At 35.0% G+C, this 24,126-nt stretch overlaps 3 protein-coding genes and 1 long non-coding RNA gene across 18 annotated transcripts; 2 read left to right on the forward strand and 2 right to left on the reverse strand.

Moving 5' to 3' along the window:
- The first annotated feature begins 2,068 nt into the window (after positions 1–2,068).
- LOC104788175 (protein CYTOSOLIC ABA RECEPTOR KINASE 5) lies at positions 2,069–4,835 on the forward strand. Of its 2 annotated transcripts, none has more exons than XM_010513885.2 (6): positions 2,069–2,359; positions 3,003–3,183; positions 3,274–3,925; positions 4,013–4,145; positions 4,242–4,328; positions 4,430–4,835. In XM_010513885.2, exons 2-6 carry the CDS (start codon positions 3,087–3,089, stop codon positions 4,559–4,561), a joined length of 1,101 nt encoding a protein of 366 aa, XP_010512187.1. In that variant the 5' UTR covers positions 2,069–2,359; positions 3,003–3,086; the 3' UTR covers positions 4,562–4,835. The 2 variants fall into 2 exon arrangements, with proteins under 2 accessions (XP_010512187.1, XP_010512186.1); XM_010513884.2 differs by having other exon boundaries at positions 2,329–2,717.
- Positions 4,836–4,924: 89 nt separating this feature from the next.
- Positions 4,925–10,227, reverse strand: LOC104788176 (CMP-sialic acid transporter 3). 11 transcript variants are annotated; one of them, XM_010513890.3, is made up of 16 exons: positions 9,849–10,227; positions 9,716–9,751; positions 9,203–9,410; positions 8,852–8,968; positions 8,511–8,567; positions 8,041–8,118; positions 7,502–7,606; positions 7,210–7,332; positions 6,980–7,057; positions 6,601–6,670; positions 6,372–6,479; positions 6,057–6,190; positions 5,883–5,965; positions 5,685–5,730; positions 5,525–5,589; positions 4,925–5,279 (listed from the first exon to the last, which is right to left on the reverse strand). In XM_010513890.3, exons 3-15 carry the CDS (start codon positions 9,368–9,370, stop codon positions 5,539–5,541), a joined length of 1,218 nt encoding a protein of 405 aa, XP_010512192.2. In that variant the 5' UTR covers positions 9,371–9,410; positions 9,716–9,751; positions 9,849–10,227; the 3' UTR covers positions 4,925–5,279; positions 5,525–5,538. The 11 variants fall into 11 exon arrangements, with proteins under 11 accessions (XP_010512192.2, XP_010512189.2, XP_087307490.1 ...); XM_010513887.3 differs by having other exon boundaries at positions 9,679–9,751; positions 9,849–10,096; XM_087451364.1 differs by having other exon boundaries at positions 5,521–5,589; positions 9,849–10,091.
- Positions 10,228–10,823: 596 nt separating this feature from the next.
- Positions 10,824–13,901, forward strand: LOC104788178 (F-box/LRR-repeat protein At3g60040-like). The gene is made up of 5 exons (XM_087451354.1): positions 10,824–10,865; positions 10,973–11,371; positions 12,304–13,253; positions 13,342–13,491; positions 13,588–13,901. The coding sequence occupies exons 3-5, from the start codon at positions 12,897–12,899 to the stop codon at positions 13,795–13,797; spliced, it is 717 nt and encodes a 238-aa protein (XP_087307480.1). The 5' UTR covers positions 10,824–10,865; positions 10,973–11,371; positions 12,304–12,896; the 3' UTR covers positions 13,798–13,901.
- A 4,249-nt stretch (positions 13,902–18,150) lies between these two features.
- Positions 18,151–24,126, reverse strand: LOC104788179 (uncharacterized). 4 transcript variants are annotated; one of them, XR_768171.3, is made up of 4 exons: positions 23,334–24,126; positions 22,934–23,005; positions 18,803–18,897; positions 18,151–18,379 (listed from the first exon to the last, which is right to left on the reverse strand). It is a non-coding gene; the product is annotated as an uncharacterized LOC104788179 (long non-coding RNA). The 4 variants fall into 4 exon arrangements; XR_768172.3 differs by having other exon boundaries at positions 22,934–23,008; positions 23,334–23,841; XR_015558575.1 differs by lacking the exons at positions 18,151–18,379; positions 18,803–18,897 and adding exons at positions 22,118–22,267; positions 22,347–22,442 and having other exon boundaries at positions 23,334–23,841.

Genomic DNA, 24,126 nt, shown 5'->3' on the forward strand with positions numbered 1-24,126 from the left:
GGAACATTGCCATGGATCTGTCAATCTGGATAATGCCATTTTTAACCGATAAGAGAACTTGCTAGCTAGCAAGTTATTATCTGATATGAATCCACCAAATCTGATTGATCACAAGATCTCAAGAGTTGACAAGCTTTGATGCGGAAGATGGACGATGATAGAGATGGTGATGGAGTTTGCGATCCTAAAGACAAGAACAAGAGAACACAATGACGACACTTTGTAGAAAAACTGAACGTTTAATTAAATCAATGATAATAGCTAGGTGCTTTACAATGAAATCGAAACAGAGCTTTTATAGGCTCATATACAATGGTCTATACAAACTAAACGTGGAAAAAAAATAAAATAATATGGAATTGGAGCCTTGATGATGAAATCGGCCAAATAAGTAAATGTCTTGAGGATTGCTTGGGGAGGTAGGTGCGACTTGTTGGGAAATTATAGAAGCAATTTAGAGCCTCTAAAACGGCGCTAAACATAAAGGAACAAGCCATTGAAATGTTACACCTTAAATGTAAATGGTTCCGAATATGGAAGGTATAAGCTCCAGAAAAGGGAAGGGTCTCATTGTCGTGTATAAGCTCCAGAAAAGGAAGGAGCTGTTGTGAAAACTCCTTTAGTGCTCCTAGACAGAGACTTGCTTACCTGACTGACATTACTGACAGCATACAAGGTTGCTCCAGCCAATGAATGGTTTAAAAAAAAAATGGGTTTAGGGTTGGAATTTGGAGAAAAAGGTGAAACCTTTTTCTGGCGAACTCAGACGCAGTAAAGCTGATAGAGGTAGAGGAGAAGCGAGAGGATCTGTCCCAAACCAAGTCCAATTAGAGTATTCTTCGTCTTGATCCCATTGAAATTGAAACACACCATTGTTGTTTGTTTTTGCTTTCGTTAACCAAAACAAGCCGGAAAAAAACAAACCCTAGTTGCAGCCGGTGAGAAATTATGGTGAATGCATGATAACAATACGAATGGATCAAAGCATCAGATTCAGAGAGGAGAGAGTGAAAGCTCTAGTCTTTTGGAGCACACGCCGCTGCAAAATCGTTGTACTTTTGGGTAAATTGAAAAAAGTCAAAGGGCCTCACTCAGAAGGTAATTAGCAAAAGAATCCGGGAAGAAAATAAATCAATGGAGATGGGAGCTTTTCGAGAAGACAACAAACTGTGCCATGTCTGTATCAGAACAAATTAGATTGTTTTCAGTTTTGACTTTTGAGTTATGAGAAAAAAAGATAAAAGAGTGAAGACATAACGTGAAACGCGTGGGAAAGTAGAAGAAATAAACTCGGTAGTATTTTTTTCTTTCAATCTTGATGGGCCTTATATCGGGCTTTGTTAGCCTCTATACGAATTTAAAAGCCTCAGACGTAAATTAACTAATAATAAAATATGGAGATATAATTAAAATTAGAATTGGATATTTTTAGACGCCAAACTGACCATTTGTTTTCTTTTTTTCTGAATAATGAAAATGTTTGGTTTTTACTTTTTAGCAATTGCGTTAGCAATAAAAAACAAATTGTTTTCATTTAAAGTTGTAATTTGAGTGACCATATCAATCCATCTATCATTAAGTTCAATAGTTTAAACTTTGTAATTTATAAAAGAAATAGAACAGTCGAAATTATGATTCAACTATTTCTACTTTGAATTTATTTTTAGTCAGTTATATAGTTTTGGACTACTTTAAACTTTACAAGAATCTTCTTAAACATTTAATGTTTCTCGTTGAATATCATCAAATCAGTTAGAAAACACTTTTCATAGTTTTTATATTACAAAGCAACTGATTTAAAGTTTTAAACTAACATATATATACACAGGAATATCTTCAGATTAAGGTCGAACAAAGCCGACAGAACCGACCAAAATGAATGAAGTCTCAAAAACGTAAAAGACGCGCAAAATAAAGAAGAAAAAAAACCTTAGGGAAATAGAATGTTTTATTTTATGAGTCAGAGAGAAGGAAAAAAATACATTAACATGACTAACGTATAATAAAATGATGTTGACATAAAGCAAAAGCTACAGAGAAAGCATTAAATATCATTTTTTTGTCGAATGACTGACTTAAGTATATCATCCCAACAAAGATTTTTCCTCTAATAAGCGCGTTTTTGCTTCTCTGTCTCCTCCAATTTATATACGAGTCATCATCTCTGTCTTTGCTCTAAAAGCTTTTCTGTCAAAACAATTTCATTTCCCCACGTCTGTTTTTTTTTCTCTTTCTCTTCTAAAATTCTCTTAAACCAAAAAAAAAAAAAAAAAAAAACACAACAATAAAAACCAAACCTTTGCTTAAGCTTAGCTTCATTTAGATAGCAGCTACTCATTAAGAGAGATAGACTTTACAGGTAAATTTATATTCTCCTCTCTTTAATTTATTTATTATAATCTCTAAATTTGGGTTTTTCTTTTGTTTTTCTTTTGTCTATTCTTGAGCAAACCTCTCTCTCTCTCTTTGCTTTTTGACACCTTTGTCTTTGCTGTTTCTGTTTTTTCCATCTCTGTTTTTTTTTAAATATCTTTAGCTCTTTAGAGGGTTTCGAGTTCTTTGGGTTTCCCAAATCTCTCCAACAACAACAAGAAGCTCGTCGACCCTTTTTTCGTATCTTCCTTCTCATTTTCTGCCTAATTTCTTTTAATTGATTTGATCCGTCTTTTTGAGTTATGTATCCTATGGATTCTGATTATAATCGTCGTGGTGTGGTGGTAAGCATTGAATATATCCTCAAAGCTTTGTTCTTTTTTCCGAATCTATCTCTTTAAAGTTTTCAAATTTTGACGTTTAAAAGTTTATTGGGTTTGTGTAAAGGTCTTAGCTTTAAGGTGAATCTCAAAATTTGGAATCTGTTCTATGTATTGATTGGTTGATATATATATATATATCTATATGTTGTTGTTATTGGTGACATGAAATTAGAAATCTTTTGTGAGAGTTGAATTGATTGACTCATTCGAGTTGTAATGATGATGATGATGCTGATGATATTGCAGGCGAACGATCGTTCACCAGCTCACTTTGTTAGGCTGGATAAACCAAGAGCCGTAGACGATCTCTATATAGGCAAGAGAGAAAAGATGCGTAGGTGGTTGTGCTGTGCTTGCCACGTTGAAGAGCCTTACCATTCTCCTGAAAATGAACACCTCAGAATCCCTAAACACAATCATGATTATGGTACTTCTCTCTTTGCTCTTAAAATGGTTTCTTGTGATTTCCTGGAGATATTCATCTTCTTTTTTTGGTTTTGTTTTTGTTATATTGAAGGGAATCACAACAGAAAAACACAGGCTGCTGTGAAGCCTGATGCTTTGAAGGAGCCTCCATCTATTGATGTGCCTGCATTGTCATTGGATGAGCTGAAAGAAAAGACTGATAACTTTGGATCAAAGGCATTGATTGGTGAAGGATCATACGGAAGAGCCTACTATGCAACCTTGAAAGATGGCAAGGCTGTGGCGGTGAAGAAGCTTGATAATACAGCAGAACCTGAATCAAACGTTGAGTTCTTGACTCAGGTCTCGAGGGTTTCCAAGCTGAAGCACGATAACTTTGTTGAGCTCTTTGGTTATTGTGTTGAAGGGAATTTCCGCATTCTTGCGTATGAGTTTGCCACAATGGGATCTTTACACGACATCTTACATGGGAGAAAAGGAGTTCAAGGAGCACAACCAGGTCCAACACTTGATTGGATCCAACGGGTCAGAATCGCAGTTGATGCAGCTAGAGGACTTGAGTATTTACATGAGAAAGTTCAGCCTGCTGTAATACACAGAGATATCCGATCTAGCAATGTACTTCTCTTTGAAGACTTTAAAGCCAAGATCGCTGATTTTAATCTATCGAATCAGTCTCCTGATATGGCTGCTCGTCTTCATTCTACCAGAGTTTTGGGAACCTTTGGTTACCATGCACCAGAGTAATGAATGCTTCTAAAACAACAGTTGATCACACTATTTTCTATAGGAAGTGAAAGATTGTAACTTTACATTTTTTGCTGGTGCAGGTATGCGATGACTGGTCAACTGACACAGAAGAGTGATGTTTATAGTTTTGGTGTAGTGCTTTTGGAGCTCTTGACTGGTAGAAAACCCGTTGATCATACAATGCCTCGTGGTCAACAAAGTCTTGTCACTTGGGTATGTACTATCACCTTTTTCTCTAATAGACTCTTGAGGATAATCTTACTTTCGAATTTACTGATTGGTCTCTTGGCATTTGCCATGTAACGTCAGGCTACTCCGAGGCTCAGCGAAGACAAAGTGAAGCAATGTGTTGATCCAAAACTGAAAGGAGAGTATCCTCCTAAAGCTGTTGCAAAGGTAATAGCTTCACATCTTTTTGACAGTTTAATCTCTAATCTGTGAAGCCACTTTCAAAGCTAACCATGAAATATTGTTATCTCCTTATTCTTGGGCTTCAGCTCGCGGCAGTAGCAGCATTGTGTGTGCAATATGAGTCGGAGTTTAGGCCGAACATGAGCATTGTGGTAAAAGCCCTTCAACCATTGTTGAGGTCATCAACGACAGCAGCTGCTCCAGTCCAGGAAACTTGATTGGTCTGTGTTTCAATTGTTGTCATACCATATAAATGTGTTGTTCAAGAGAGTCTTTTTGTCTGAGGCTTTTCTCCAGTTGGGATGTATATGTTTTATTAAGGTGACGAGTAGTGTGATTTGGTGTCTTTTCAAATGTTTGGTGGAGTCTGTCTATTCATACAAAATTATTCTATACTGTATCTGGTTTGTTTGTTTTGGGGTTTTTTTTTTCTTTGTATTCAATATAATTTCTTTTCATACTAATTTATAAAGTTTTCAGACAGTTTTGAAAGGAATATTCATCACACAGATCTTGCAATGTTAGTTATTGATACAACAAATTTAAGAAATGCTTGGCAGGTTCAACTAACCAACCTCACAGGCTGAAAAATATGCTTTTTATATATGTAAGACGTTAAGAACCCAGTTGTGAGAGTATTGTATAACAAGAAAAACAAGAGCAAAAAAGTGACCTGATATTTTGCAAAAACCCAAAGAATACAATATTATATATCGAAAATACATATATCACGTACCAAGTTTGCTCACTCTATCTTTTAAAACAATATAGCTTCAGACTTGAGAGGTTTCTTCAACTAACTTTAAACCGACTCTTGAAAGAAGTAAGAGTTGGTCTCGCGAAGTTTGCTACACTGTATCCTCTACTGGTATGTGACTGGTAAACCCCCAATTTCTAGAATATTCTCCACCAAAAGAATTCTTCAGAACAAAAATCCTACAGGAACAAGTGCGAAAGCAGATGATTCTCCATTTTAATAACATTCAGGTAGTAACTACTGGAGTAATTCGTATTTTCTGAAACCTAGGTTGCTTCTAGAGTACAAAAGTACATGACATGATTCTCCATATTTGTATCTTCTGAGGCCTAGGTAGGTTGCTTTGGTACGAATGTATCTAGATGATCATCTTTGGGAGCTTGAAAGGTAACATAATGAGGTTTGGAGATAAACTGTTACCTACTTTTAAGAAACTTTTCATCTGGGAAGAAGCGGGGTTCTGTCGTCTGATTCACCGCGGTGACTAGCCTGAACAGACACAGAGATAACAAGACGATAATCAACATTGAGATCTACCTAAGTTGGGAAAAATGCAAGAACTGTTTTACAAATTTATTTTTCACCTCTTCATTTGCCCCTGCGGCCATGTTGATGAATGAGTCATTAGCCCTGAAGGAGAGAGATAACAGAGAAGGAAATAAGTTAAATAGTGTAAAATACTGCTCATGTATCTGTTACAAGGCTTTTTGCTTAAGAAAATTGTCTAAAGAAGAACTGGTAAACACAGTTAACAATAAAGAAGTATGTATAGTGACACAAACCTGTGAGTATCCTTTGCATTGCTTAGTTCTAGGTTCCCGTTCTGTTGTTGCTCGTCTTTCACTTTAGCCAGTGGTGAAAAGAACTATGCATATTTAAGACAAAAAATAAATTAGACAGAAAATATTTTGTTAAGTTGTATTTATTCACTAAGGAAACTGTTCATATGGGTTTACCTGGTGCATTGAAATGAAAACGATTGAAATTCCAAGAAGAAAGTTCATGGTTATAACATGTCCAAAGAGCGCTGCAGATGCTATGCCCGTAAATATTGTGGCAACTGTCGACGAATATTTCTTCAAGATTGTATCTGAAAGCATCAAAAATGAAGAGAGGTAAATATCCACCATAACAATCTTGCTGTAAGAAACATACCATTGAGTTTTTGAGTATATATAACAAACAATCTCCAGATATGTTAGAAAAGCATCTAGACACAAGCAAACTAGTTCATAGATTAAATGAATCTAACAAAGCTTAGTCAGTATAACCTGCATATTTGAAGAAAAAGGAGGATAAAATCCCTTGTGCGGCATTGTTCAGTATCAAAAACATGGTAGCCCTAGAATGTCCTTGTAGGATGTCAAAGCTGTCAGGACCTGTCAGGATCATGATAAATTTCTCAGCAATGCATCCTAAGTTTTAATTACCTTACATGTTTTTCAAAAGCTATTATGGTGTCATATATTATCTTCGATGCCATTTTTAAAATGCACATACCTTTATATATAACAGTTCCTAGTATTCCAAGAAAGTTGAATATCGCACCATAACCATAGAGAAATAAATTCTGTAACAGAAAAGAACGTTCAATGAGATGACATATACACAAGGTCAAAAGAAGAAGACAACAGAGAAGTAGAAGACCATGATTCTAGAATTTGACATGACCAAGAATATGAGTTATGTAACCTAGGATGAGGAACATTAGTTATAACAGAACAAAAAAAAGAGTTCAACAACCCAAGGCTCTTTGATTCTAAAGAGCAACTGGTTTACTAAGACAACTGAAAAGTGGATAATTTCATTCAATAAACAACACACACACCATACCATTTCCTTGATGCAAGATGAGAAAAGTGCATCAGAACTATCTAACCTGAAGGTAGATGCTTGTGTCATACTGACTCTTTAGAGCATACTCATTGAAGACAGATGCCATTGACGGGACAGTAATCTGCATGTAAATTTGCAAATTAGCCTCAAGGATGAATTACAGCTTTTTCATAATGCATTAATGGGGAAGTACAAGAAGTCAGCTTATGTGAAATGGAATCACTACAATGCCTTAACATTGAACAAATATAAGTACAGGAAAAATATACTTACAAAGATGACGGTACAGACGTACGCACCCGTAGCAAGAGGAATTCCAATGGCTGTAGCACCTTCAGGAAGAGAACGTAGTTGATTGACACTAATCCCTATCAGCAACAGAGCAAGTGCCTCCCACTATAACAAAAATTAAGGATAACACGTTTAGCAATATATACGGAAGCATACAACATCCAATCAAGAATAAGATGTTACTATGAAAGGAAGGTTACACAAAAACTTCCACGATAATATTGTCTGTTACCGAAATCGGTCATACATATAATCTATTTATAAAAATAACTACCTGTATTATAGAAAACCGCCGCTTCATTATCATCTTTAATAGAATAGCAATGACCAGAACCTTTAGGTTGCTAAGCATCTTCACAGTAGCAGGATTGAAATATAGCTGGCATAGCAGAACTTTCATTAACGTGTGAAATCACAGGAAGAATAAAAGACAAATAGTACAAACCGAAAAGGACAGTAATCAAATCTAATGCAAACTTTGATGTAAACAGCTGGCCGACTCATATAATCTATCACCGAAGGCAACATGAAAGGTAACGCAATGACCACCAGATCTAAAGGAAGAAGAAATGGCGGAAAAAAAGAGGTGTACAAACTTATCTTTCAAAATGGTAATTCCATTATCTGGTTAGGGTGCACTTAAGCAGTGTCTGACGTGGAAAGATAGAAAGTAAAAATATAGGATCAAGAAAATTGGAGTACAATAGAAAAGATGGTATGCTCTTGCCATAAAGCCAAAACTTTTGCCTCACTACATTTTAATAGCTTAATCAGGTTAAGGATGCCAAAATGAAAAATAACAAGTGGCTATACCTGCATTGTGAACTTCAGATAATTATTAATTGCGTACAATAGGGCTGGAACGGCAAGAAGCACATTATTTCGAGCTGCCTGCAAAAAAGACTCATGTCAATGCAAAATAGCTCTAAGAAAACAAAAAAAAAATGATATCTATCTACTGGTCTGTAAAATCCACAATTCACACAACCGTGCATTGTCATACCAACATGTAACTCTTCAAATCACCAATTTCTAAATACCAACATGTAACTCTTCGAATCACCAAATCACTAAATACCAACAAGTAACTCTTTGAATCACCAACGTACTAAAGTCTAGAAAACCTAATGAACTGTAGTAAAAAGAAGGTGATACGTGATAACACATGTTTGTATGACATATGACAAGCCATCATGCAATGAAAGATCACATGGCGAACCCAAAATATAGTACAGCAGCTTTGCAATACATTACACTCCCTTAAATTGACAACGAAGAGATACCTGGACAAATGTAGAAATGGATAGAAGAGGCTTCTCTCCAACTTTTTGGTGTCTGGCCTACAATTTGAACACAAAGACGTAAGTATTAAAGATCGTCCACGGTACTTACAAAAAAAAGCAAGAGACTCAAGCAATAGATAATAATTCGAAAATCAAGAAAGTGTCTTTACGCACAGAACTAATTGGAACTATATCACATTCACGTTACCAGTTAATCAACACTATGCAACTCCTACTTAGTACTTTTCACCTTCTAATGCTGAAGAAACATCTAGCCACTAGTCCTAAACATCTAACTTTTAATCAAAGAATCGAGATTAAAAGTTAGTTCAGAAACATACCTGGAGTAAAAGCATGACAATCGCAAAAATAACTTTAGCGATCTCTGTCAAGAAGTTGACGCTTATAGGACTGAAGTTGAACTTCCCATCCACCTTAGACATGTACACCAAGACAGGCTGAAAAAAAGAAAAAGTATGTAACTTTTAAGTGATTTACACAAACAAATGATGAGCTGAGAGGAAAAAGAACAACGCTGATATGAATATGGTTGTTCCACTAGGATTCAATAGTCACATGATGAAAAACAAAATATGTCAAAAAGCAGGTGGTCCATGATAGAAGCTATGAAATGCAGCTCTCGTATCTGTACCTAAAGGGCTCAAAAAAATGATGAACCGAGATGATTTTACCTGTAGACCAACAAGCATGCAATCACCTACTACCAAAAGGACATTGAGGACACGTTGTTTTGAGGAAACCCTAATCTTGTGATCATCATAAGCCCTGGAAATGGTTTTACTACCGGGAGGGACCAATTTTGAATGGCATACACTGCACTCAGCTATACCGTTCTTCATTTGTCTTTCTCAATCTGACAATCTCTAGACTGAGTCAAGCCTGATAAACAACAACAACAACTTGTGAGTACAACGTTCCAAACTAATTAAATGGCAAGACGATATCAACTTTACCCACAATAGCATCACCCAAATCTAAACCCACAATCAGATCTCAATAGCTGAGTTAAATCACAATTCAATAAAAAAAAAATGAGCGAGAAAATAGATCTCAAACAAACAAAAAAAAACCCAAACATGGTAGTGGATCTAACTAAAGCCGCCATTAGAAGACTTGTCGGTTAATTGCAAAAATCGATTAAACTAACCTCAATTGACCTAAACGATCAGCTTAACAAAACATACCCTCCAGCCACGGAACACAGATCTCAGGAAGTGGAGCTCCAGAGCAAAAATAATCCAAAATCAGTAATCCCTAGCTCTGAATTGCAGAAATTAGAAGAAAGATGTACTGATGAGAGTCCTCAGCTTTGGTTACCAGAAAAAAAGATGCCAAGGGAATATGCAGAGGAGATTGAATCAGTGGGTCGTCTCGTCTCGATTCGTTGGTGTTATCTTCTAACACACGACCTCTCTCTCTCTCTCTCTTTCTTTTTTTGCTTTGATTTCACAACAACGCTTTCTTAATTAATTGCAGATTTTTAAACAGATTAGCCTTAACACCATTTATTAATTTTACACTTGAATTTTTGGGGAAAGAAATAGTATTACAGTTACTACTACTGTATTATTCATTTATTCTAGAAATTATTTAAGAATGAGCCTAACTTTTTTTTTTATCTTTTTTTTTTTTTTTTACACACAAGAATGAGAATCAATTATTTAACACGTTTTTCTTGTGTGTAAAACTAAAAAGTATAAACCAAAAATTGAATTGGTAATTTTAATTTGACAGCTTAAAGTAAATCTAGTGATAATGCTTAGTTTGGCTGATTTTTTAATGTTTACAAAATTCTTGATTCTCACTGTTTTCACTTTTCAAGATCCAGTTTTTGAGTTGACTTTTATTTGACTTTTCTTATTTGGCTTTTGATATGAATTTAATTTATTACATCTTTCTAATTTTTGACTGAAGGACATTGATATATATATATATAGTCAATTTTCAAAATTAATTTAGTTATACATAGATTTTATACAAAACCAATAAGATTAGTCTATCGAAATATGATCGACCTGTGAATCTATTTAAATTGATCAAATTTTCATATATTTTAATGTTATAACTTATAACTGGTTTAAATGGTAAAGATGGTGGACACATAAACTTTGAAACCAAGATATAGCACGAAAGTAACTCATAATGCGCAGAATTGGGAGTTTGGGAAAACGGCATACGGGAACAGAGAATGGGGTGAGGATAAAGTCATGGGCCAGGCCCAGTAACGGATTCGCTAAGAACATCCGTTTCCAACATTGTGTAATGAACAATGTACAAAACCCAATCGTCATTGACCAAAACTATTGCCCCGGCAACGAAAATTGTCCTAACCAGGTTTAATAATTTTATTATCTTTCTTTCTTCAAATTAAATTAAAACATTACATTTGAAAAGTAATGTTAACCTGAATATGATTTGGTTTATATATAATATATGATTAGGTATCTGGGGTTAAAATTAGCGATGTAACGTTTTTGGATATACACGGGACATCGGCGACGGAAGTAGGAGTGAAATTTGACTGTAGCTCAAAGAAGCCGTGTACCGGAATCCGAATTCAAGATGTGAAGTTGACGTACCGGAATAAACCGGCTATAGCTGACTGTAATCATGCCGGAGGGAGTGAGGCTGGGTTTCAAATTATGAACAGATTATTTCCACAATACAAAAATCTTTTTTTTTTTCCCTTTTTTTTGTTTCCCTTTAAATTGACATTTCCTTTTTTTTCTTAAAGTAATTATTAGGGTATATATCTTCTTTCTTCATATTTATCGAAGGGAGAGAGACTAACTTGTGGGAGAAAGCTAGAATCTTCGGTTCTTCAATCGAAAAGGGAAAAGGTTGAAGCTTTGCTTTTTGTTTTGTTTAGTTGTGTGGATTTTCTCTGATCTCTGTTCTCCTAACAAGGGAAAGGCACAAAGTGTTGTTGTTCTTTTGAGCTTACACTTGTTTATAGATAGATTTTAAGTTCGATGAATTGGGTGTACTTTGCTACTAATCGGCTTTCTGGTGTTACTCTAGCTCGAATCTCCCCTTTAATTTCTATTAAGAAAAAAAAAAAGGGATAAAGCTTGAACCTTTAGCTTCTCTAACCTTGTTATTTTTTTGTTACACTTGAGCTTCATCGTGTACTCGTTGTGTGTGCTCAAATCTTTGTAATTAATGAATAGTACTGGATCTTATGGTTTGTGGAACTCTTCTCTCTTCTTTGTTATCTCTCTGGTACAATTTTGGAGCTTTCTGGTGCTATTCGATCTCAAAAAAATCTTCCGTTATTTCAATTCAAAACAGGAAAAAGTGTGAACCTTTTAGTTTTGTTTCTTTTTCTTTGTGGAACTTCATTGTTGATTGCAACTTTTTGGATGTGGATCTTCTCTGATCTCTCTTTTCCATGAAGTGTTGTTATTCTGAGTTTCATTGTGTTATTCAAACTCCAATCTTTCATTTATTCAATTCAAAACGGGAAAAGCGCGTAGCTTCTGTAACCTTGTTGTTTTCCTGAAAGTAACTTCGTTAAGCTTCAGCTTTTCATCACCTAAGTTGTGAGCTTAAATCTTTGCATACATAATTGTGAGAACTGGATTTTATGGTTTGTGGAACTTCTCTGGTCTTTGTTCCCCTATCTGGTTCTTATTATAACATTCATTCATACAATCTTGAGCTTTGTCTAGGCCTCTAGGTTATGTAAATATCCTCTCTTTTTATTATTTGTTGGGTGCATTTTGGCTTTTATGCAGCAGTTGAATCACTCTGAGCTCACTTCATGTTTCAGGCACTTCCTTTTAAGGAAGAGATTGCTTCTGACTGTCACTATGGATACCAAAAAGCTGGATACTGGCTCCGAAGATGCAATCACCTGGCTCCCTCATGAGGTTCTGGGCGACATCTTGTCTTCATTTCCGACCAAAATGGCTGCTTCAACATCTGTTCTCTCAAAAAAGTGGAGGAATGTGTTTGCATTGGTGCATAATCTCGATTTTGATGATTCTGATTTGCTGCAACCGGAAGAGGATGAAGAAGAGATGGAGGTGTTGCGGGAGAGCTTCAGGGATTTCGTTGATAGAACACTCGCTTTGCAATGCGGTTCGCCTCTCAAGAAATTCTCTCTAAAATGCCACATTCACGACGATGACAGCAAGTTGGCTCATGTGGTTCGCTGGATATGTAATGCGGTAGAACGTGGTTTTTTTCAGATGGATCTAAGTATAAAGACTAGCTTTCAAGCCTTGCTACCTCCTGAGCTCTTCACGAGCAAGACGCTGGTTAAACTGAGACTGGGAACACAAGTTTGTTTTGGAGAAATTCCTCCAAATGTGTCTCTCCCAGCGCTGAAGATTCTCATCCTAGAATCAGTCACCTGACGATATGTGCTTTGTACTTCTTCCTGGTTGTCCCGTGCTCGAGAAGTTATATGTGTATCACGACGGGTTTGAAGGATGGCCATACCGCATATCGAGTCAGACCATCAAGAGATTATTAGTTCAGTACGATGAATTTGATATTGAATCTATGAGTTTTATGTCAATTGACGCCCCAAATCTACTCTTCCTGCACTACTCCCATTATGCCTTGTCTGATTATCCACTAATTAACTTGGCTTCTCTAGTCGAAGCTAGGTTGGATATTCAATATACTAAAATAGTCGAGAGGCCGGATCTAACGGGTCTCATTATGGGGATAAGCAACGTCCAGACCCTGCATCTTTCTCTCGATTCTGTTGATGTAAGTTTTCTCAATTTCTTTCTTTGCAAGTTACAACAATTAATGAGCTCGGATATTCTTTAAGTGTTTGTGTGTCTGTGTGTTTCAGGTGATTTCTCGATGTGTTAGACATGGACTACTACTACCGGTGTTCAACAATCTGGTAAGCTTGTCTTTTGGGAGTAAGAATAAAAAAGGTTGGGAACTGCTGCCATATCTGCTTGAGCAGTCTCCAAAGCTTGAAACTCTAATCATCCAGGTATGTATCATTAATTAGCAAAACCCATGAACTAACTGACAGAGATAGGGACTTAGTGGTTGATCCTTTACATGCATCTTCTTGATGCTTCTGCAGGGGCTTGATAGTTACACAGACGACGTGACCATGTGTCCATTCCAAGTGAAGGTGTTGCGTGTTGTTGGTTATGGAGGAACTGCTAAAGAGTTGGAAAACGTGAAGAAATTTATTGGGGAGTCGGAATGCCTTGAAGTGGTGCTAGCGGAGGCTGCGGAAGCTGTGGTAGATGATGTCATATATTGCAAACCAAAAGGGTTCTATAGTTGATCCTTCTGGAATTTTTCAGTTTCATCCAAGTGCAAAGATTTCATGTAAAATACGCTTATAGGCCAACAAAGAACCATGTGAGAGAGACTGTAGTTCACCTGAAAGTTTTGGCCCCTCAAATTACATAACACAAAAACCCGAACACCGAGAGAGTAATATATCGGACAAGAGATCCATTCAAACTGTTTGAGCACCAACCAAATTGAAAATACCAACTTGAGAAAAACAAAAGCTGAACTAGGAGGTAGCATGCATGTACGACGCAGAAGATAGACGATTCATTCTAGTTCTAGGATTGAGAAAGACAAAAGGAACGTACTAGCTAGTATTTTCACAAAAGGAACGTATATATTGCATGTAACGCAAAAATTAAATAAAAAATGCATATGCATTATATTGCATGTAATTAGACTTATGTATTATGTATATTGCATATGCAGCTATATATAAAACCTAACTTTCGTATTTCATCCGCCGCAGCAAAACTTGAAGCTATATAACCTTTTGTTAATTCAGCCGCGTGCTACACCTAAACCTCTCTTTCAAAAGCAAAGCTCTTCGTAGATAACCAATTTGTAAGTTAGGTTGAAACTAGATCTCCCTATTTCAGACCTAATATCTCTTCCTCTCTCTATCTCTCTCTCTCTGAATGATGTCGTGTTTGGCGGCTAAGGATGAATTCAAAAAGGCAGAAACGGTCGTCTTCTGGGACATGGTGGAATGCCCGATCCCCGGCGATAGCGATGTTGTTGAGGTTTCGAAGAACATCAGAGAGGCCCTTAGGAAACTGAACTACCGTGGTACCACCATCTATGCGTATGGCGATATGGATCAGATCAAGGCTGGCCTTAAATCACCCGGATACGAGGTCATACAACACGAAAACAAAAACGAAGGTGTGAATTATCCTAAAATATAAAATTTGAAAAGTCTCTCTAATTTTTTTTTTTATCTTATATGTCTGTTGTGTACTGATCCAATTTTATCGTCTATGTAACAGTTACATGCCCTCTGCCAAAGTTTGTGGATTATCGTGGTACGGCTTCCATCTTTGCTGGTGAAACGAATCACATCCCAGTGGCTGATGGTCACCTCAAAATCGTTGCCAATCAAACAACCGCAGGTGAGATGAACTCTCTCTCTTTATAATTATGTCTAATGTCTTTTGTTATCCACGTACGTCCTTGTTGCGTTTATAATAATATATGTTGGTATTGTATGGTTTCAGGAGAGGGAGATGCGAAACTTCGCCGGATCATTACTGACTTTTTATGCTGGACACTAGATAATAGGCGCCCAGCAAATTTTATACTAATCCTGGGAAGCGTCTCAGATTGCTTTGTCTTCCCGAGTGTTTTTATGAGATTGTTTATGATAAATATCAATGTTGTCTTGGTACAGTCTGATGAAAACGCATCACAATCATCCCCTGCGTAGTTTTTGCGTTGGGAAGACATATCAGTCAAGAGTAAGACTGTCACGAGTAAGACTAACAAAAAAGGAGGCCTAAGCCAGAACAGATTTGCAGCACTCGAAGAATCATGCGACTAATTATTAAATATCAATGTTGTCGTGCCTATCCTGAAAACGCATCACAATCATCCCCTGAGAAAAAATTGCGTTGGGAAGACATATCACTTGGAAATTGCTCTCCCGGTCCTAATTAAGCCGAAGGGATCCATCCACCAACTTATATAACCTTCTATGGATTGCATTGTTCGTTTTTTCTACATAAACAAGAAGAAAAAAATATTAGTACTTCCAAATTCTTGGATTGTTTAATTTGCTTTTGATATGTATAAATAATCTAAATGCAGAAATAAAATTGTATCTTTTTTTTTTTTTTTTTGAACAAAAATTCGTGTCTTTTTATATGAGTAATTTTTTTTATGGGATTTTCCTTAGTTGGTTTCTGTTTTGATCAGTAGAGTATACTTTTCCAGCTAGGAGGAACCTATAAACTATAGTTTGGATTTATTAACGTTTTCTTTCTTTCTCGACCTCAAGCATCTTGAGTCCCTTGAAGAAAGAGAGAAAGATTGCCTGGACGAGGTTGCCATGCATGCATGTTGAGAAAGCATAAGAACATTGCCGGGAAAAATAATAAAGATGGTACGACGACCAGATATTTTTTGGTTTCTTTAATTAACAATGACCATATGAATTCATTTAGAACACGTGTAAAAAATAAACTTCGCCTTTTTGTTGTTCTTCCTTCCTCTGCCATCCTTTTGCTTCTCAATGTATTATACAACAGTATAAGTAACTGCAGTGTAACACTGAGACTTATGAGTTGAATTTGACCTAAAGGACATACAGCACAGTAAGTAATATATATTTTGACTTGTTCCTTGTTGACATGATTCGATAATCGTGTTGAAAAAGGCTCTCAACAAGACTGATTACGGCAGGACACCTATCAGCTCTCCAACTTTTCAAGGTATCCTGCGAAAGTATTGGATTCTTTCTACAGTACTGCAGAAACGAACTTTACCATCTCTCATTATTTCTTTTACCAAAATAAAATACATTTTTGGAGAAGCCGTATATGATTATGATTGATACATATGCAGTATGTATATATTACCAATGAAGGTCAATGGGTCTAAACAGATAGTGGCTTCTCCAAAATGTGAAAGAATGTGGCTTCTCTTGCCCAGTCAGCTATTTTCTTATTCTCTATCGTGCATGTTCTGTATATCTTAGATCAAAGTTGGTTCTTTTACACATTAATGCTAAGTTCATATATAGTGCCACATATCTGCTACTTAAGAAAAGTCAACCCTTGGTTGTGTGCTTTTGATAGTGTGATGATCCATGGTTCCGCTCTAATAGTTTCATTTCTCTAGGCATCATCGGCGATGGAAACTGGGTCCTGAGGTCGCAGGGAGAGAACTTGAATTTACCCGGAGAGTACTTTCACTTGATACCAAACATTATCATGCTTGGTCACATAAGGCACGTTTTTTTATCTCATACCCTGTTCAATCATTTCACTTGAGGTGTTACATGTCTTTTTGCTTGATGCTGGGGAACAATCTGCAGTGGGCATTACGTGCATTAGGAGGATGGGGAGATAAGCTTGATTACTGTCCTTGAAGATGACATCTTTACCAGCTAAACGAGGTATGTTTTGATATGGTATCGATTTGACAATTGTATATTTTTAACTTATTTTCAAGAGCTTACTGTTTTGGCTGTTGGTGTTTAGTTTTTGTTCTTTCCCATTGTACATATGCTCACATTACGTTCATCTCAGGCGCTTGGTGTCATTGCAAAATCTGAGAAATGTTATCTGGATGAAGCAAGCAAATTTGTGGGGTTATTCGCAACTAAATCTTTTGCTTAATTGCTGTAACAAAATTATGTTTTATTTACGTCTACTAATTTTCATGTAACTACTTCAGCACGTATGAAAAGAAAGGAGAAGTTGGAGCTACTTTCTTTTTTTACTGTTACCATTTTGTCGAAACAGTTGGTTCTGATGGAAAGTCTCAAAAAGAGAGAGATTAAAGCATTGCAAGATGGAGCTCTGACCACACAAAAGACAACAAGGCCTTTCTTCTTTTTCTTCTTTTAACTCTGTTCCTGTAGAAGACTGTAGCTCTGATCTATATACGTACTTGTTTATCTCATAATGTTGTTTCCCAGAGATAGATAAATTATGAGTGGTGTTTGTTTGTGTTGATGAAATTTCTTAGAATCTATAATAATCTATGCCAATTAAGTTAAGTTATTGACTATTTGCGTTGACCACCGTCCTCTCTGTAAAATTCCAAACTTGGAGAAGCTGTAACATTTAATCATAGACGGACTAAATTGGTTGTTCTTGTCAATGATGTGATTCATATACTACACCCAAATCTGACAGATGACACTCTCGGTTTGTTTTGTTGGTAAGGACTGAAGCTTATGTTAGTGAGACTAGACCTTGCGTCCTCCAGCTGTTGGACCAAACAAATGCTTCAGTCCATTTAAGGAGTTACAATACCTGTACTTTTATTGTCTTCAACCAGATTGGTAACCAAAAGAGAGTAATGAGTATCAGCAAATCCAGTTCAGGGTTGTACTAACACAAACAATCGAAGAAACCGTTGCAGAACCATCAACTCCTCTGTTTAGTAACTATTATCACAAGCACTGCCTCCATATAGCCACATTGGACAATGCCATTGGGGATGTTTAAGCATCTAAAAATTAAGCTTATATGACGACTTACAAAGTAAGTTATATAACCAATTGACTAATATACTACCAATTTAGCTTAGATTATAAAACTCCAAAACATTAACGATTTATAAACGACAACGTCCTAAATTCAATATATCTCTATATAATTAAATGAGGAGTACGTTTGGGTAAATGTCCGAAATTCTCTTTATATTTACTCAAATTGCCACTCAATTCGAACAAAACTAAAACGTTTCTCAAAATTAAAAAGGACAAATTCGTCTGTCCATAACTAAACAACATTACCCGACCATTTAGGAAGGATCCGCGTCTTTTTAAATGAAACCCGGCTTTGTTGTTATTGGGCTGGGCGTTAATATAAAGTCCTCTACGAAACCCACAACAATCATGTCTGCAAACATAATTCCAAGCGTAAACAAAACAGCCCATTAAGCATAACTATATCTAAAAAACTGTTTCTATATTCGTCGTAAAGATCTTCATCACCTAATGACCACAACTATCGTGACTTTATCACACCCATCTAATGAATGCAATTTCCATCATCATCGCCCAAACTAACAAGATTCGCTCAATCGATATTTCAAAAATTAGTGCATTGTAATCTCAAAAAAATCCCTAAATGTTAGTATCGAATAATCTAAACTTCCCTTAAATCAAACCTAAAAAAGCGAATGAACCTTTCTCTTAAACGTATCAAAGATTTTGTGCTTTTTCATAAAGTATATCATTCACCTATAAATATCCTCATCAAACGCATAACAAAATCATCTCCCCTTCAGCATTTCTCGAAAACAAAGTTTCAAACACAAACCTGGCAATGACTACTTCCTACGCTTTTCTCCAAGACATCAAGTCTTTCAAGACTTCATGGAAGGTGCAAGTCAGGGTCCTCCATACATGGAAATGCTGTCAAGTGTAGCAAATTCAGGGTCCTTCAATTCATTAATTGTCAAGCGTAGCGAATCATAATCATTCACAAAGGTATATTTTCATAAGATAATCTTTGTTCTTAGTTGGTAATTTTTTTTTTTTAACGTTTGAGAGTCTGTTTATTGTAATCACATATCTACATGAACGTGTATACATTTTATTTAGTATGTCAATATAATTTTTTGTTTTTCATAATTTTTATTTTATATGATTTTGTAGACATCGCTTTACAAATCATCAATGCTAGCTAAGTTAAATCTATGCTCTTCAGATGGAAAATAAAACAAAGATTATCAACTTGCAATGAACTACCTTGGGGAAGAAACCAGCCTTGGAGATAGATTAGACTAAGTCCAAATCTATCCATTAAAATAAACCATTGGTGATGATATAAGAAAAATTCGGAGGCAGAGACATGGAATTGTTGAGTATATAGACTACAAGATTGGATGAAGAAAACATGATCCGTTGATCCAGTGTAGGAATGTGGTACTAGCGATGGAAACAATGAATGGAAAGAGGAGGAGAGACGAAAGAGAGAAATGACTTTTACGTCTCTGTTCGGCTGATCTTTTTTTTGCCCCAGCACAAAAATAAGGATTTAATCTTATAAATTAGATGGTTACTTATAACATATAAGCAATGTCACCGTAAATTGTTGTTGGCTGTAGCTAGATCATATTTAATTGTTTTACTTTTTAGATTCTAAATTAAATCATATTTAAATATTAGCTTTTAAATTAAACTTACAAGTATTATGATACAAAACTTAAATTATAAGTACTATTGTTAAATAACAAATATTATGATTCAATCTTAGACCAAAATTATTATAATTCTTGAAATAAGTCAAAAATATGGTTTCCAAAAATAATGTACTCAGATCATTCTTTTTTTAACATGTCGTTTATTTTAATTTTGATCTTATACTTAGGGGCTGTATTCAAACCATGATTTTGGAGAATTTGATGGGATTTAGGAAATTTAGAATTTTGATAGATTTTAGAGAAATTCATATGATTTTCTGTAAAATTTTTTCAAATCCCACCTAAAACCATGAGATTTGGATTTCTGTATTTTTAACTAAACAAATCCTTCAGAATCTTAAAAATTATTAAAATCCTAATCCACAAAACTGTTTTGAATAACAGTAGATTTTAAAGTAGATTTTTAAATCATCAGTTCAATAACATTGAATTTTAATAGACTTTTTAAAATCCATGATTGAATAACATAGAATTTGTAAATTTTACCCAAAATCACTTAAAATGTCAAGTTGAATACACCCTCCTTAATTAAATCTTGATCAAAAGATCCCCTTTTTAAAAACGGGTCATGTAATTTGTGTTTTTATTTTGCAAAGCACGAGGATTTTACAAAATTAATAAATTTAATTGGTTATGACTTTTGAAAATATAGTATCATTACTATTTCTATTGTAATAATTTTCATGATATAAAACGTAAATGACATTAAATAACAAAATATATGATCATCTTTTATATTCTAAAATATAGTATAACATTGAAATCATTAGTTATGTTTTAAACCAAAAAATTTTGTACCGCGATGGATAGCATGTTAATTAGTATCCACATTTAGACCTTTTAATTAAAGTAAAGTGTGTTGGAAGGATGCGACTGTAGGTCTAAATATTTTAATAAAAAATAAATATATTTTATATATATTACCGTAGGATAATTTTCAGTGGGTTAAAAATTTTTAAATCCATTGTAGGACGGGTCTAGCATGACGAGTTTGAACTATTAAACTAACACTAAAACTTTTAACTTATTTCTTATATTGTATTTTTATTATATGAACTACAAAATATGCCAACACGTCACAAAAACAAAATTTTATATTGTTCCAGCTAAGATTTCAAAATTAAAATGAAAAAATATATTAAAAACATAATAAAATTAAAATCGTCCCGCAGGTTCAAACCTAGTACAACAAGAAAAGGCACTACACTCATCACCTTTTCAATAAGACGAATGATTATTTATCACCTTTGGATATGATTCACAGAGAAACTTTCTCAACAAGAAAAGACTCGAATAATAAACCGGAACAAACCGGAATACTATTTCTCCAAGAGATCCAAGAACCAGTTTAGGATTCCATCCCCTTGGCAGTAAAATTTCTAAGACAATGCAGGATGATCTGACAGGATTTTAAAAAGCTATTACGGCATGACTCTATTATGAAAAGCTTAAACCTATAACTTTCCTTTGTGTTGCTTTCAAAGTAAAATGCACATCTATATTAACATTTTTGAAATACATTGTGTTATGCCTTTTTAGTTGTACTTATTTAAAATATTATTTACAATCTTAACTCCTAGAAAATTTTCTAAACTAACAATTACATCAGATTTTGTTCCTAAATATTTTACATTCCATTCCTACTAGAAATGTAACAAACTGCAATTAATATTTTATGGAAACAGAAGCTATACTATATTAATGACACCTTCTATTGTTTTTTGAAGATATTCTATCTCTAAACTCTTTGCAAACAAAGAAAATATCAATTTAATTCTTATTTTGTTTTTCAAAACAGGTTAGCTAAGATTCTTAATGTAGATAAAAATGTTAATATAGATAAAAACTTTGGTCTCATTTTTTAAAATCATATTTTTGATATATATATAATCTTAATAAAAACTTTAAAATATTATAAATAAAAGCTTATAAAAAGTTTTAAATATTATACAATGTTGTTATATAGTAGGACGGGTTATAAAGAAGACATGTGGGAATTATTAAATATCATTAAATTTGTGCATAAACACTACTAATGTTAGAATATTTGACATATCAAATCAACTTACTTTAACTAAGATTTTGTAAAATAAGTAAATGATTATAAAAATATGACTTAATCACAACTTATAAATTACTTAGTATGCATTTAAATCCTTTATTTTTTGTTCTAATAACTAAAAAACCAAATAGAATCTCAAACACTAAATAAAACAAACTAAATTTAACAAAAAAAATAGTCACACAGTGTACCACAGGTTGACAATTAATATTAACATTTTAATTATTCCTTAAGCGGCTGAAAATTATAGTTATTCCTTTATGTACAAAAAACCACAATTTAACAAGCAAATATAATATAAATTATAGATAATAATAAAAATTATAGATAAGTGATGTACTACGGATTAAAATCTAGTACTTTTTTATTTGGCAGGCAGTTGCTAGTGTTCCAAGAAATATCACACCATAAACAGAGAGGAAAAAATGTACATGCGTTCTGCGACAGAATACAGGATCAACAAAGTTTAAATAAATGATATGACCGCATGACATGCTGTGCCATAAAGCCGAAACCTCTGACAATAGACCTCACAACATGTCAGCAACTAAATTAGACTTAAGGATACCAAAACGAAACATAACAAGTGGATGTACCTGGATTAAGAACTTGAATAGTTTAAATTCAGCAGAAAATAACTCTGTGACATCCACATCTAATGAGCGGCATAAAAGCGTAGCTGAGATGTGTTTCTGTGGCATATGCTAAGCTATCAGGCAATGAAAAGTAAAAAAAAAAAAAAAAACTAGCTACATATTTGAGAGTACACCATAGACAAATCTAGTATCGAAGCTTTGAGATAGATTAGTCTCGCTTTAATTGAAAAATCCTGGAACATACATGGATGACTTTTGTGGTTTCTGTCAAGATTTTGACACTAATAGAACTGCAGTTGAAAATCCCATAATCAATCACCAAAAGAAAAGAATACAGATACCACAATGACCACCAGGTCCTAAGGAAGAAGAGTTATATAAACTGTAGAAGTGGTAACTCAGTCATCTGTTTAGGGTGCAGTTAAGTAGTGTTTGACAAGGAATGATGAAGTGCAGGATCAACCAAAATTAGAATAAATGAAATGCTCTTGCCACAAAGCCAAAACCTCTTATACTTGACCTCATGGCATTCAGAAGCGTAATTAGACTTCAGGATGGCAAAATGAAAAAAAGACACGTAGATGTACCTGCATTGTTAACCTCAGATGGCATTCAACAGGGTTGGAACAGCAAGAATCACATTGTTTGAATCCAGCTGCCTGCTAAAAAGACGCATGTCACTGTGAAGTGCATTATAAACAGTCGAGCACTTGACTATCGAAGTTTCAAATTCAGCAGAAGATTAAGTTATAAAAACTAAATTATTATATATATACCCAGATTCAAAAAGTCTACAAACAGAACCTAATGAACGAAGGTAATTTTATGTAGCTGAGATGTGTGTTCCATGACATATGCTAGGCTATCAGGTAATGGAAAGCTCAAGAAACTAGCTTCAGATTTTGAGTAAACATTAATTAAATCACAATTCTAGTACAGAAGATGAGCCATAGACTAGACTCTCTTTAATTGATAATGAATCCTTACTTTTAAAGCGTTTTGCTTTTGCTTACAGTTACGGGTCAGTGTCGTCGAGCTTGTCGGAAAAATGGGTTTGAGAAAAAACCAGACCTCAGGATGACTCGAATCGAAGCTTCTTCTCTTCTCTGATCTTCTTATCTCTATTTTTTCTGCTGTTCTCAAGCTAGATCATCAACAGTATTAAGAACGGGTTTAGATCTATATTAGATATATTATTAGCAACTATTTAGGAATTGTAACGTGTTCACCATATAGAAATCTTCTAATATGGTTGCGGCGAGAGATTTAGGGTTTCCAAGGAGTGGGGATCAAGATACGACCATGGCCGACATCGGAGAAAAGGGGCGCCCTCCCGGAGACCCTCCTGATATGCAGCCTTCATGGGTCCAGCTGGTGGTAGGAAGTGGTGAGGGTGGAAGGTTAGTGCCGGAGAGTGTTTTGGAGGACAAGTTTGTCTCAGAGAGAGTGCGGCTGGAGGACAAGTTTGTCTCAGAAGGTGTGAATTAACCTAAAATATTCCAATTTAAAAAGTCTCTCTAATTTTTTTTTTTTAAATCTTAAATGTCTCTGTATTGTACTGATCCAATCTTAAATGTCTCTGTATTGTACTGATCCAATCTTAAATGTCTCTGTATATGCCCTCTGCCAAAGTTTGTGGATTTTCGTGGTACGGCTTTCATCTATGCTGGTGAAACGAATCAGATCCCAGTGGCTGATGGTCACCTCAAAATCGTTGTCAATCAAACAACCGCAGGTGAGAGATGAACATCATGAATACTCTCTCTTTATAATTATGTCT

Source organism: Camelina sativa, chromosome 5, assembly GCF_030686135.1.
Source record: "Camelina sativa cultivar CO46 ecotype springtype chromosome 5, ASM3068613v1".
In the NCBI taxonomy this organism is placed as follows: Eukaryota; Viridiplantae; Streptophyta; class Magnoliopsida; order Brassicales; family Brassicaceae; genus Camelina; species Camelina sativa.